This window comes from Photinus pyralis, unplaced genomic scaffold, assembly GCF_008802855.1.
Source record: "Photinus pyralis isolate 1611_PpyrPB1 unplaced genomic scaffold, Ppyr1.3 Ppyr1.4_LG3a, whole genome shotgun sequence".
Classification (NCBI taxonomy): Eukaryota; Metazoa; Arthropoda; class Insecta; order Coleoptera; family Lampyridae; genus Photinus; species Photinus pyralis.
In genome coordinates this window covers 17,186,984-17,198,549 of record NW_022170509.1, presented here as the reverse complement: position 1 = coordinate 17,198,549, position 11,566 = coordinate 17,186,984, and the positions used below count along the sequence as shown (strand labels likewise).

Sequence of the window (11,566 nt, the reverse complement as noted above, 5' to 3'; positions counted from 1 at the left end):
ATTTTAGTTCAATGCCTTAACGAGTTGCAATCACAAGTGGAATCTGTTAATGAAAATGACGATGAGAACCATCAATTATTGTCAGGTAGGTACTTATATAAAATTGACCTAAAAGTAGTTGCAACTACTTAGCTACTAGACCTCATTTTTACAGATTCACTACCCAACGACACCTAGATCATATCGCAGGAACATAAAAGGGACTGCAGAACGTAATGTACCATCCCAAATATCAAGAGTGCATGGCGCAGCAACCTCAGGTATAAGCTTGCAGTATATTTCACATGTACATGCCGATTGCAGATATTCATATTGTAGGTGATGCGTGTGCTTTCCCTGCAACTGTGCCAGCTACCTGTCACAACTGATTACCGATACGATGGCAATCACAATACTGTAATAACTAGAACTGGTATGTATTTATTTCTATTTCTAAAGTGATCAATTACAATTTCACTTTTATAGAATATGAAACTTTATTATCAAAAATATTGGAGGTAAAGGAACAAAATAATCGAATAATAGCAATATTGGAACAAAAACAATCAACGGTTCCCAAGAATCTTCCTGTTAATCTACCTATTAGCACAGTTGAAGATTTAAATGCTTTAGAAATATATTTAGAGAAAGAACAAAATGCTAATGCAATGGGAGGTAAGTTAGTAGATGGGACTGCAAATTTTTTCAAACAATTCTGTATGTGAGTTACTTTGGATCCATTGGAGGAAAAGATGGGGTGACCAAGACTAATCGAATTTTAAAACAATTTATATCAGATAGTGTGGCTAAAAATTACAATTATTATTTAGATTATTAGGTATTAGGTGAGTAATTAAAATATATTTCCCGACATCTTATCTGTGACTCCATTTTTCTAGGAAAATGTCCACCCTCACTCTGAAACGCTGGATGGAACGCTTCCCGGCCTTTTACGACTGTATATAGCCTTTTCACTGCTTTTTAGATAATATGTAGCTAATTCTCTAACAAATGGAAGCAGTTCCGACTTCCCATTAGTAAATACGTGTAATTTCCATGCGTTTACAACCGTCACATTTAGCATGTGGGTAAATAGCGACCACCACCATTTCTTACCTTGGATACTGATCCTGTAGTTGTTAACCGCTTGATCCAACTGATCTACGCCGCCCATGCCCTTATTGTAGTTGTAAATTACCTGTAGCTAATTCTCTAACAGGTTGTGATACATCGATTTTTTCTTTTTTTTCTTTGCTCCAACGTTTAACTTTAGCAAGAGGTTCAACAGCATCGTACTTAGTACCCATGCTTACGATGTTGTTGTCCTTCCATTGAACAAATAGCAGTTTGTTTTCTTCATCATACTTTTTGCAAAAATATCCCTTATCCTTTTTTCCACTCTTTTTGGTCTGGAAATGGACAGCCTTTCAAACGGTTACTACGAAGAGTTCCAGACGCTCTAATACCACGTTCTTTCAGGGTTCTCAGTAGATCATAACTCGTAAAATAATTGTCAAAAAAGACAGTGTGGTCAGATGGTACTGTAACAATTTGCAGAAGGTCTAACACAACTTTCGATCCTAGAGGCACTTTGTTTATCGGTGGATTTTTTGTGGCCTCAGCTCCGCAGTAGGTGTTGAAATGATAGCAATATCCATTAGAACTGCATACCATCCAATCCTTATATCCGAATCTAATCGGCTTTCCTCTAATGAACTGTTTTGCGGAATGATGACCATAATACTTGATCATGGCTTCATCAATGGAAAGAGTATCATGAAAAATACCCCATTGCATAAAGTTTTGATTTAGTTTATTCATTAGAGGCCGCAATTTAAAAAGTTTATCATTCTTATCAATGGCAGAATTGTCTGCTCAGTGTAAACATCTCTTTATATCCATATATCTATTGCGAGACATCGCATTGGAAACTATCGGCGTATGAACGTCTTCATCGACACTCCAATAAAGACGTTCTCGGGGAAGTTGGTGATATCCACTGAACAAAAGAATACCTATGAATGTCTTTAAATCATTACTGCTAACTTGAAAGTTGTGATTATTCTTTTGATGAGAATATAACATTGTTTGTTCAATGTGATTTATAACGTCAGCATCAATGAATTTTTCAAATATTTGGATTGGATTCAGGCCAGCCACACCATTCTTTACAACCTCCTCTCGTAGTTTCCATTCTGTTGATGCTTTCATACTTATATCAAGTACGTCATTGGTCCATTTCGGGTTAGAAGTTGTCCTACTTGAAGATGTATTAGACAAAAGTATATCTTGCAATCTTGATAAGGGTAGGTCATCTTCAGAAACTTCGTCCTCGTAAAATTGAACCTCAATTTCGCCCGGTACATCAGTAGGTAGCTCATTTGTTTGGATTACGCCTTCATCTATATCCTCTTCGTCCGTGACATAATCAACCGCCGGAGGGAGTAACACAATATCTGGGTTGTAAGAATCATTTCTATTTACAATATCTTCAATTGCAGCGTCTAATCGGTCATACCTCCTCCCATAAAATGTAATAGTGTTAATAGCATCCGAGTCCATTCTGAAAATAGTGGAAAACACTGGAAATTAGCAGCGTAGGGAAAAATTTATAATAAACAATATCAAATGTACAAAAATTTCAATAGACTTGCGTCATGCCCATTGTACCCAAACGAGTACATCCAGATAAACATAACAATATGAAATTTTACAAAACAGCAACATTTCAAGCTTTATGGTATAATGATCACGAAAGCTTACCTTATAACATAAAACAAAACTGTAGTCAGAATAGTATATTGAAAGACAAGTGTTACAATGCGACCTATTGTAATACGACTATCTTGTGGCACGAGTGGCGACGCGAAGCGTAGCCACGAGTGTCCGCAAGATAGGAGTATTACAATAAAGCATTGTAACACGCGTTTTTCATACTACTTTTTTCTATTTCGGTGCAAAAATCATTATCAGAAACTATAGGGATCATTAGAACTAACATGTTTTATGTTGGGAACACTTTTTATGCCGTTAAGTTTTAGGTTGGCAGCGTAGTAAGACTGACATTTTGAAGTTGAAACATGGAAGTACCCAACGAAGTACCTACTTGTACTAACTAGTAACTGCCAACTTAGGAGATGAGTTACCAAAAAAAAAACGACTATAATGTCTATAATCACTGTCTTTGTACAACTGTTTTCGGACAAAATCATCATTGTGACACCGAAATAGAAAAACAATGTTTATATCTAGAGTTTTTTTTTTTTTAAATATAGGGTTCGACTGCCAAGGTCATATCCCCTTTATTGCACGCTATAGAGTACAGGTACATATATGCACAGTGAGAGTTATTGCAATTCTAATTTTCACTAATACGGCATGCACGCAACAAGAACGATTGGAGAAGGCGAACTGAAAAATAAAGCAGAAACCGATCCAATTCAAAATTTCATTAGTATAATAGAAGTCTGTAATTCAAGTAAATGTAATAATGTACGGAGTTTATCTTATAGATAGCGCAATGGTGTGGTGTGTACCCAAATGGGTACAGTGGGTCGAAATGGGTTAGAATAGATAGGTAAATTTATTAAGCATAATTTAGGCGTAGATCGGTAGGATTTTTTATATGTAAATACAGTTTCGGCAACTTAATGTTGGGTGGTCATTTCTTCCCACGAGGTTGCAGGTGGTAGCGGTCGCCTTGAAGGGTGGGTCGTGATTTTTTTTTAACTCTCACACGTAATCCGATATGTCTACACACACACACCGATCTGAAACTGAAACGGTTTCTGGGGTAAAATTCCGGCATAACTAATGCAGCTAATGGCAGTCTGTCAGTGTGGGTTTTAGTCACTAAAATATGGCGATAGCTTAGATGCCGCTAAAGAGTAACCCCTGACATGGTAAGCCTCTAATAAATTTTGAATTAGGGACGAATCATTAGAAGCAGGTGGAGAGCAATGTGTGATGGTTGGTATTAACGGTCGCAGACCAATTTGAAATTAACCAATTTGAAATTAACCAATCGGGGCTGGTTCCGCTAGCAAAATTGTCATCTCATTGGACATTTTGTATACGTTGAAACATTTGGGTTGAGGGGTACAATATCGTAGGGTGATAAGTGGAAATGAAAAGAAAAGAGAATCGCGGCGGCGGTGAAAGAGTTTCGGCACGCGGAAGAGAGATCTTCTGGTGGTGTCGCGGCCTGAGTTTATCTTGAGAAAGGTAGAAGAGGAATTTGCTCGTTGGGGCAAGTTCATTCGCGTTAGTAATTAAATCCAGCGCCGTGTAAAAGAATCGGGGGTGCTAGTTAATTGTGCCTAGTTTGCGGCGGGGCGAACTCTAAGGTGAAGTCAACAACTAATACAAACAGGCAAAACACGTGATCACTGTGGTTTTCATTAATTTGCAAACTCGTGTTAGTACGTAAGTTTTAGTTCAGAGTCCGTAGAAGAATAAGAACCTATACTGTAAAGTAGCAGTAGAGGAGACTTTGTTGTTGTAAGAGAAGGGTGTGTGAAAGGTAGAATTTTATATTCAATCGGGGAAATTTTATCTGAAGAAGATGAAGAAGTAGACGTTGCGTACTTTAAGCGCCTTCTGGCGTTCAAGTTTGCTGGAACTAAGGAACATTATATCTTTAACAAAAAGCAGATTTGCAGGAAGCTCCCACTACCTGAACCAACTGCACTTACAAGTCGTGGGACGGAAAGTTTTACATTTCCCTGTAATCTTAATAAGTATGTTGAGGGCATTAACTCTTTAAAGTAATGTATGTTATACCTTTTGAATCAATAAAATCATAGACATATGGGCGTTTTACTTAGTGCTCAATGCACTTGTAACACTGTTCCTGAAGTTAATGTAACACTGTAGTAGATGAGCAAAGGGACTTCTAGACCAGGAAGTGACGTCACGCCAATGAGAATCGAGTATTGTGGTCACGTGGTGCGGTGTGAGCCAATGGGAGCGCGTGAGTCGGCCATTTTGTGACGTCACATTTTGTGTGTTTTGCTTCCGGTGTTTCTGGACCAGGAAACGCGTCATAGCTTGTGAAATATTTGTCTGAAAAAAAGGCTGCGTCGAGGATTTGAACCGTCGATACGTGAATTACGAATCTGCCGCCTTAACCATCTGAGCTAGGCGAGGCTTTGAGATATGAACGTTTAGCAGTTCAAGTATTGTTAGAATGAGGGGGGCGCGATTGCAGGGGCGTAGAGGGTAGCAGTAGGAGCGGTAGATACCCCTAGGCCGTATAAGCTATTTCGTAGGAGTGGGAGCTACCCCTATTATGTTTTTAGAAAAAGCGCGTAATTGAAAGAGGAAACTGCAATCTCGCTTTACATTTCTATATTGAGAAAGCGCGCAAGATTATTATAGACGTATTAACCTATAACGAGGTCATGGTGAATTGCTGTAGAGGTGCAGGAAGCTGCAATCTCGCAATAATGTTTATTTATAGCAGCTATGATAAGACGCTTAAATCGTGTGCGAAAAATAATTTTTCATATTGCTAACTAGAAAGGAAATGAGCTTATCTTCTTTATGCTTTATTTTTAGACGCATTATTCTAATATTACATTCTAATATGACATTGGTTTTCGAATATGCTTTGACGAAATACAATCATTACAATAAATCATTAGCGGAGCGGGTCCATCGATGTGAGTGCGCTGCCACGGCTGGTTCCAATGTTTCTTACATCGTATTCGATTACGTAATTCACAGTCTCTTTGCAATACGTTGGGGATCTTGATCCATATTTTCAATAATTCCTCTACACTTAAACTTAACAATTCGCTCTTCGTCTCGATATAATTAGACTCCTTTTGAGCCTCTCGCTGAGCGATGTTGGCAAGTATTCGATCCATTAGCGTTCGATATGAGGATTTAACGCAATGATTTTTAGCATTACCTCGTTCCCAGTTTTATACCTATACCTTTAAGATACACTGCGCATGATGGATTTCTTTTAATCCCCTCCAAAGTAGTTTTAAGAGACGGTATAAAAGCAATAAGAATGTAAGAAATCGATTTATATCGAGATGAGTGCACAAATACAACAAGAATCGCAAGATTCATGGGGTAGCGAAGATGATGATGATGCAAAGTCATCGCTTTCGGTAGATAAATTATCGGTGAATGAATCATCGAAAGAGGAGGAGCAAGGTATGTATTGAATAACGCCGATTATGGTGGAAGCAAAAGATGTATGTTTATAGGAAAGGAAACCTTAATATCCGCATGGTCGCTATTCTTAGACGGAGGCATTATTCTCGAAGTTGGCTTTACACTGGACGAGTACTTTTTCGATTCCATCGTGCAAATATCATGTCCTCCGCATTATGAAGACCAGTATTTACAATTTGAGAGTTGCGAATGGAAAGAAATATTCAATTTTAAAACGGAACACTTAATTAAACATATGGTGCAATGTACGCCTAAAAGAAGGAGCAAGCATGAATTTTTTACCGAGTCCAAAATAATAATACTTGAAGCGGAAGAAGAAGAAGGCGTTAGATGTATTCGAATAAGCGAATCAGATAAATCTATACTATTTTCCAAGCAAGCAGTCGATATGATATTTAACGCTTCCGAAGTGATTACTCAAAAACTGAATGTCGTCAATCACTATGCGATGTATTGTCTTTATGATGACTTTACGCGTGAGTTGGCAAAAATTCTACATACCGAAGGTGTTACTAGCGAAGAGAGCATTTTATCCAGAGCGAAAATCATATGCCAAAATCTCAAATTCTTAACATCGCTATGCAGTTGGAAGGAAAAGTATGATAATTTGCAAGACTTTACTCTTCTAACAGAAATTGTAAACATTCACCCTAGAAAATTTATAAATAGGGTTGTTAGTAGAATTAGCTTGTTAAAATAAAGAATTTTATAGCGTAAAAATGCTTTTTATTTATTCATACGTATCGATACACAACAACTTATTATCCACCTAATGCCGCATATACAATTCAATTTGTTTATCAAACTTTAAAAGTTTAGCTAATACATTATATAATTGCTCCAATACGCCTTTATTAGCACAATGAATATTGAATAAGGATAGATCAATATCGCCTGATTGAATTACATGACCCGTATATTCGCTATATTTATGAAATTTATTTCCGGTGATAAAGTATAGGTATCCATCCATGTATTTAAATATAGAAGTTGTCTTAGCAGGAATATCCGGAAAGGTTTCCGCATATATTAAGCGATTTTTAGGTCGATTACTACAATCATCCAAATCTAGCAGTTCATTTGCACCATGATAAATAAGCGTGCGTCCGGTATAGGTGTTAACTGCAGCATTCACTTTATGGCTGTTTGGAATTGTGAAGTGGCTATAAGGCTGAGGCCATCCTGGTAGCAGTTGCAGACTAGGGAATTGCACTATGTATATGTGACCGCCACTAAAGAAGACAACATCACCGTTAGGCTTTTGATATACCGCTTCCAAACGTTTAAAAGATGCCGGAAGAAACGTTAACCACTCAAGCAGATTCTTGGCAGGTTCCACTTTGCTGCTGTTTAACGCAGATATCCAAACCCAATGTTCATAAAACATATAAAGTCGTTTGTTTAGAATCAAAAAGTGTTCGATTTGAATGGTACACAGGTCAGGTGGTTTAATGGTCTTGAGAGTAGGTGTAGTTGTCTTAATACCCGTTGAAAGATGATAAGTTTTATTCTCTGGTGAAGGGGTACCAGCAGTATCACTAGGATATAGTGCTCGGATTCCAGCTATATCATCCTCATGTAGCGTGATCATATTTGAATTGTAATAAGGAAACATGAGTGCATTTTCATCGCTCGAATGGTGTAATCCGAGAGTATGACCTATTTCGTGTAAGACAACTTGGAAATAACTAGAATAACCGGGGGGAGGTGCATTTGCATCTGCTACATGCCAGCGTTCTTCCCAATCTATATGCATTTCAACAACATTCTGATCTCTGGAGGGAAAGTATGCATGGGCTAATACATTGCCCAATCCATCAAACTCGAATGCACATTGCGGATATGGTGGTGAAGCGAACTCATGCTTTCGGGTATGAAATGATATTAATATGTCTGGGTTCCTTGAGCTATATTTGAATTTCAAATTTTTGTGGTTCGCCCAAACTTGAAATGCTTTATCCGTCATCTGTAAAATGTGCAGGTCATGCATATTGGAAATATAGTAAATCAAAGTCTGTTTTGTCCATTTATACCGATGAGTCATATACGCTGCTGGGTCATCAATATTTCCGCATCTAGGTCGAGACATGAGTTGTAATGTTTCGGCATTTAATCTGCCATCACTAGGTAGTTTATAGAGTTCTTGAAATTTCTTTAAAGCGTTAACGGTGATATTTGTACGATTATCTTGAGTTGATTCACCTTCACCAGGCTCCTTTATATATCCATATTTGGTGAGATGACTATATGCCATATCGATTTCACGCTCACTGATTGTATCGCTCTCGTCGACATTATCCGCAGCAGCAGCAGCATTAGCACTAATACAGAAAAACCAGCTCAGTACGACAACTGCAGCTTGCATGATTGTAAAATCTATACTGATTCAAAAGTTTCTTTTGGAGGACTAATAAGGATGTGGTAGTGGGGGGATATATATTGAAATGAATTAAAAATTAGGCTATAAATACTTAATCTTCTGTCAACGACAGAATGGTGCAGACTGTAATCGATGTACAAGGATTTAAAACATCAAGAAACGTATTTATACCAAAAGAACTGGCAATTTATAATGGCAAGCAGGTTGCTCATTTTATGTTCAAGCCTCCATTTCCGTGGAATAGCTTATCTACCGATTTACAACGTCAAGCTACCTGGCTAATTCATAACCATCACGGAATTAAATGGGAGCACGGTCATACGCCATCCTACATGTTTCCAATTATACTTCGCCAGTTAATATCATCATCATCAGACCAAATATACGTTAAAGGAAAAGAAAAAGCCGATTTCATTCGAAAAACTCTATCGCAAAATGTCACCGAGGTGGAAGAAGAACCAGCTCTACCTAAATTAGAAGCATGTTGCTACTATCATGTACGATCACTTTGTTGTTGCGCTTTATCTAACGTTTATTATATTTATAATACTCATGTAATTCAGTAATTTTTTAAATAAAACAACCAAATTCATTCATTTTTACTTTATTGCAATTGATACATCTTAATACGATTACATAATATGGGTTCCAAAACAGCTGCCATGCGTTCTATTTTACATTTGAAGCGGTACCTATCTAATGCGACAGTTTCCCACTGGCCCTTTCTTGCTTCTCTGTGAGCATAGGACCAAACTCGCAAGATATAAATTTTATTTTTTGATTCGTCAAAACTGACACTCTTCATTTATATAAAGTTTAATTACACTTTTACGTGAACTATAATTAAGTTTTGCGTACGATGCCGGTGAACGGTTCATACTCGATTAATGCATCATGTAAAATAACGCAGTAAGCGATAGTTTCATTTGCAAATGCAGATGATGCTTCAACTTCCAGCTTCAAATCGATCACCACGTTATGGACGCTCTCGTTTTGACGGGTGCAATTGATAATGAAGATAGGCTGCTTTTCGAACTCTTTGTAGCTAAGAAGGGAGCTCTCCTGTGACGAGTCGTAATATTGATTACGAAAGTTTAAATATTCTTCGTAAGCATCCACATACTTGTTATCGGTAAAGACCAGATTTTGCTGCTCATACGGATATCTTCGGTTGTTAATGTTTGCTTTTATATTGGAAATGCTTAAATGGTTAAACTCGCTCGCATCTGCTTCTTTGTTATTTCGCTTCCTAGTTTGGAACGCAATCAGTAGCCATTGAGGCCGTTGAAACCCGGTGCTGCTTTTTACCGACCAAACCAACGATCTGGTGGTGGGTAAGGTTGGGTATACGTAAAGGTCGCGCGCATGAAACGCCACTTGTATCGGTGATTCTTGTTAATCCTCCCGTAGATCGACAACTTCATAGCATCGTTCGGAATTACGTACGGAACTTTCCATGTTACCTTCGTAAGATTAATCTTAACTTCAGTCTCGCCTTTATAGCAATCACTATCGTCCTTGGAACGAATTAATATCAGCTCTTGACGTATGTTGACTAGAGGCTTCCTGTATCCTTCGGCAAACCCGAGTACATGCTTTAGAGGTATGGAAGCGCAGAAAGCCGTCTTAGTGCTATTTAGTATCTGAGGAGACCCGGAAGGGCTCCAGCCTGCATGCGATAAGCATCTGCTTTGATCCGACGTGTATGAGCAAAACCCCTTGATGGTGCTGTTTATTCCGGGTAATCGAACAGTTTCTATCACCTGATCGCCCAAAATAAATCTAATTTCGTCGAAGAGAAAGAGCGGCGCGTTGTTGGTGAAATCGTAAGCTTTATTTGCGGTAGTCGGATTCAGCGTTCCTTCTAAATATATAACGCTATCGTAGGTGGCCGTGATGAGATCCGCTTTCTGTATGACGAGATTAATCTCATCGGAGTTACCATAAGCGTTTGTCGTATAAGGATGGTATGTTCTGCGATCGCATTCCACGATCATGTCTTCATACTTTACGCCCGTGAATAGGTTTTTTAATGCTTCTTCCATCTTTTCTTAGTACTGTATAGCCGAGATATTGCAAAAACTGTACGTCGTCTTCGGTTAATGCACCGTTAGCAATTGTTGCGTCGATGGCCGACGATGGATGACTAAATGAAGAACCTTGCTTACAGAAAATTTTAAGTCCCATATTTTTTCAGCTCCAATCGAATAGTCACTCTTTCTTCGCCGAAATCTACTAAATGACCGTCTTGATCGACTAACCTCAAGGTTATGTTATCTATTTGATGCGCGAGTACCGGTAAATATATAATCGTAGCCGGCTCCTTGATTAACTTATAGCCCGGCTCAACGTGTACGTCAAATTCAAAGATTGTATGAGATAGCGCACTGTTTCTGTATGCTCCACCCGTTAAATTACACTCGACGTGTATATTAGTAGCGTTGATTATTTGCACGTCCGGATCAGATTCATGGGTTCTACCTCCTTTATACAATTTAGGAGAGAAACCGAGCATGCGACCGATGGAGTTCGATTTCCTAAAGTCAATATCGTGTATGGTTTTCATTTCGCATTTTAGCGTATTATTATTAGGTCTCAACATAAAGTCCATCGAATTGGTTGGTTCGTTTATATGATGCTGTAGAATCCTGTTGATCTCTTCAATTTCATACGCGCCACTCGGAATGGTAATCTCTTTGAAGATGCTATCGGCCGCTGCATAGTAAAATTTGTTGTTTCCCTCAAATATATTGCGTATAGAATTACAGCCGTAAAAGCCAACCAACCCTAATCCATATTGATAATTATGGTCTAGTTCGATCGGCGGAAAATATGAGGTGCTGAGGACGTTGCCGGCACCTGTTAAGGTGAACGTTTGAGACATGACTGATGAAGTAAACAAACTCTAGGTTCAATTATTATTTATTATACAGAAAATTTAAACATAAATGTCCACATATCAGCGTATTATAATTTTGCTCCCTAGTATAATTGTATATGATGTTGCATCCGGATAAA

At 38.2% G+C, this 11,566-nt stretch overlaps 2 protein-coding genes across 2 annotated transcripts; both read right to left on the bottom strand.

Annotated features, from left to right (window-relative positions):
- Positions 1-1,157: 1,157 nt before the first annotated feature.
- Positions 1,158-2,541, bottom strand: LOC116165819. The gene is made up of 2 exons (XM_031480510.1): positions 2,155-2,541; positions 1,158-1,388 (listed from the first exon to the last, which is right to left on the bottom strand). Exons 1-2 carry the CDS (start codon positions 2,539-2,541, stop codon positions 1,158-1,160), a joined length of 618 nt encoding a protein of 205 aa, XP_031336370.1.
- A 6,850-nt stretch (positions 2,542-9,391) lies between these two features.
- Positions 9,392-10,593, bottom strand: LOC116165817. The gene is made up of 2 exons (XM_031480507.1): positions 9,857-10,593; positions 9,392-9,797 (listed from the first exon to the last, which is right to left on the bottom strand). The coding sequence occupies exons 1-2, from the start codon at positions 10,591-10,593 to the stop codon at positions 9,392-9,394; spliced, it is 1,143 nt and encodes a 380-aa protein (XP_031336367.1).
- Between the last annotated feature and the right edge of the window lie 973 nt (positions 10,594-11,566).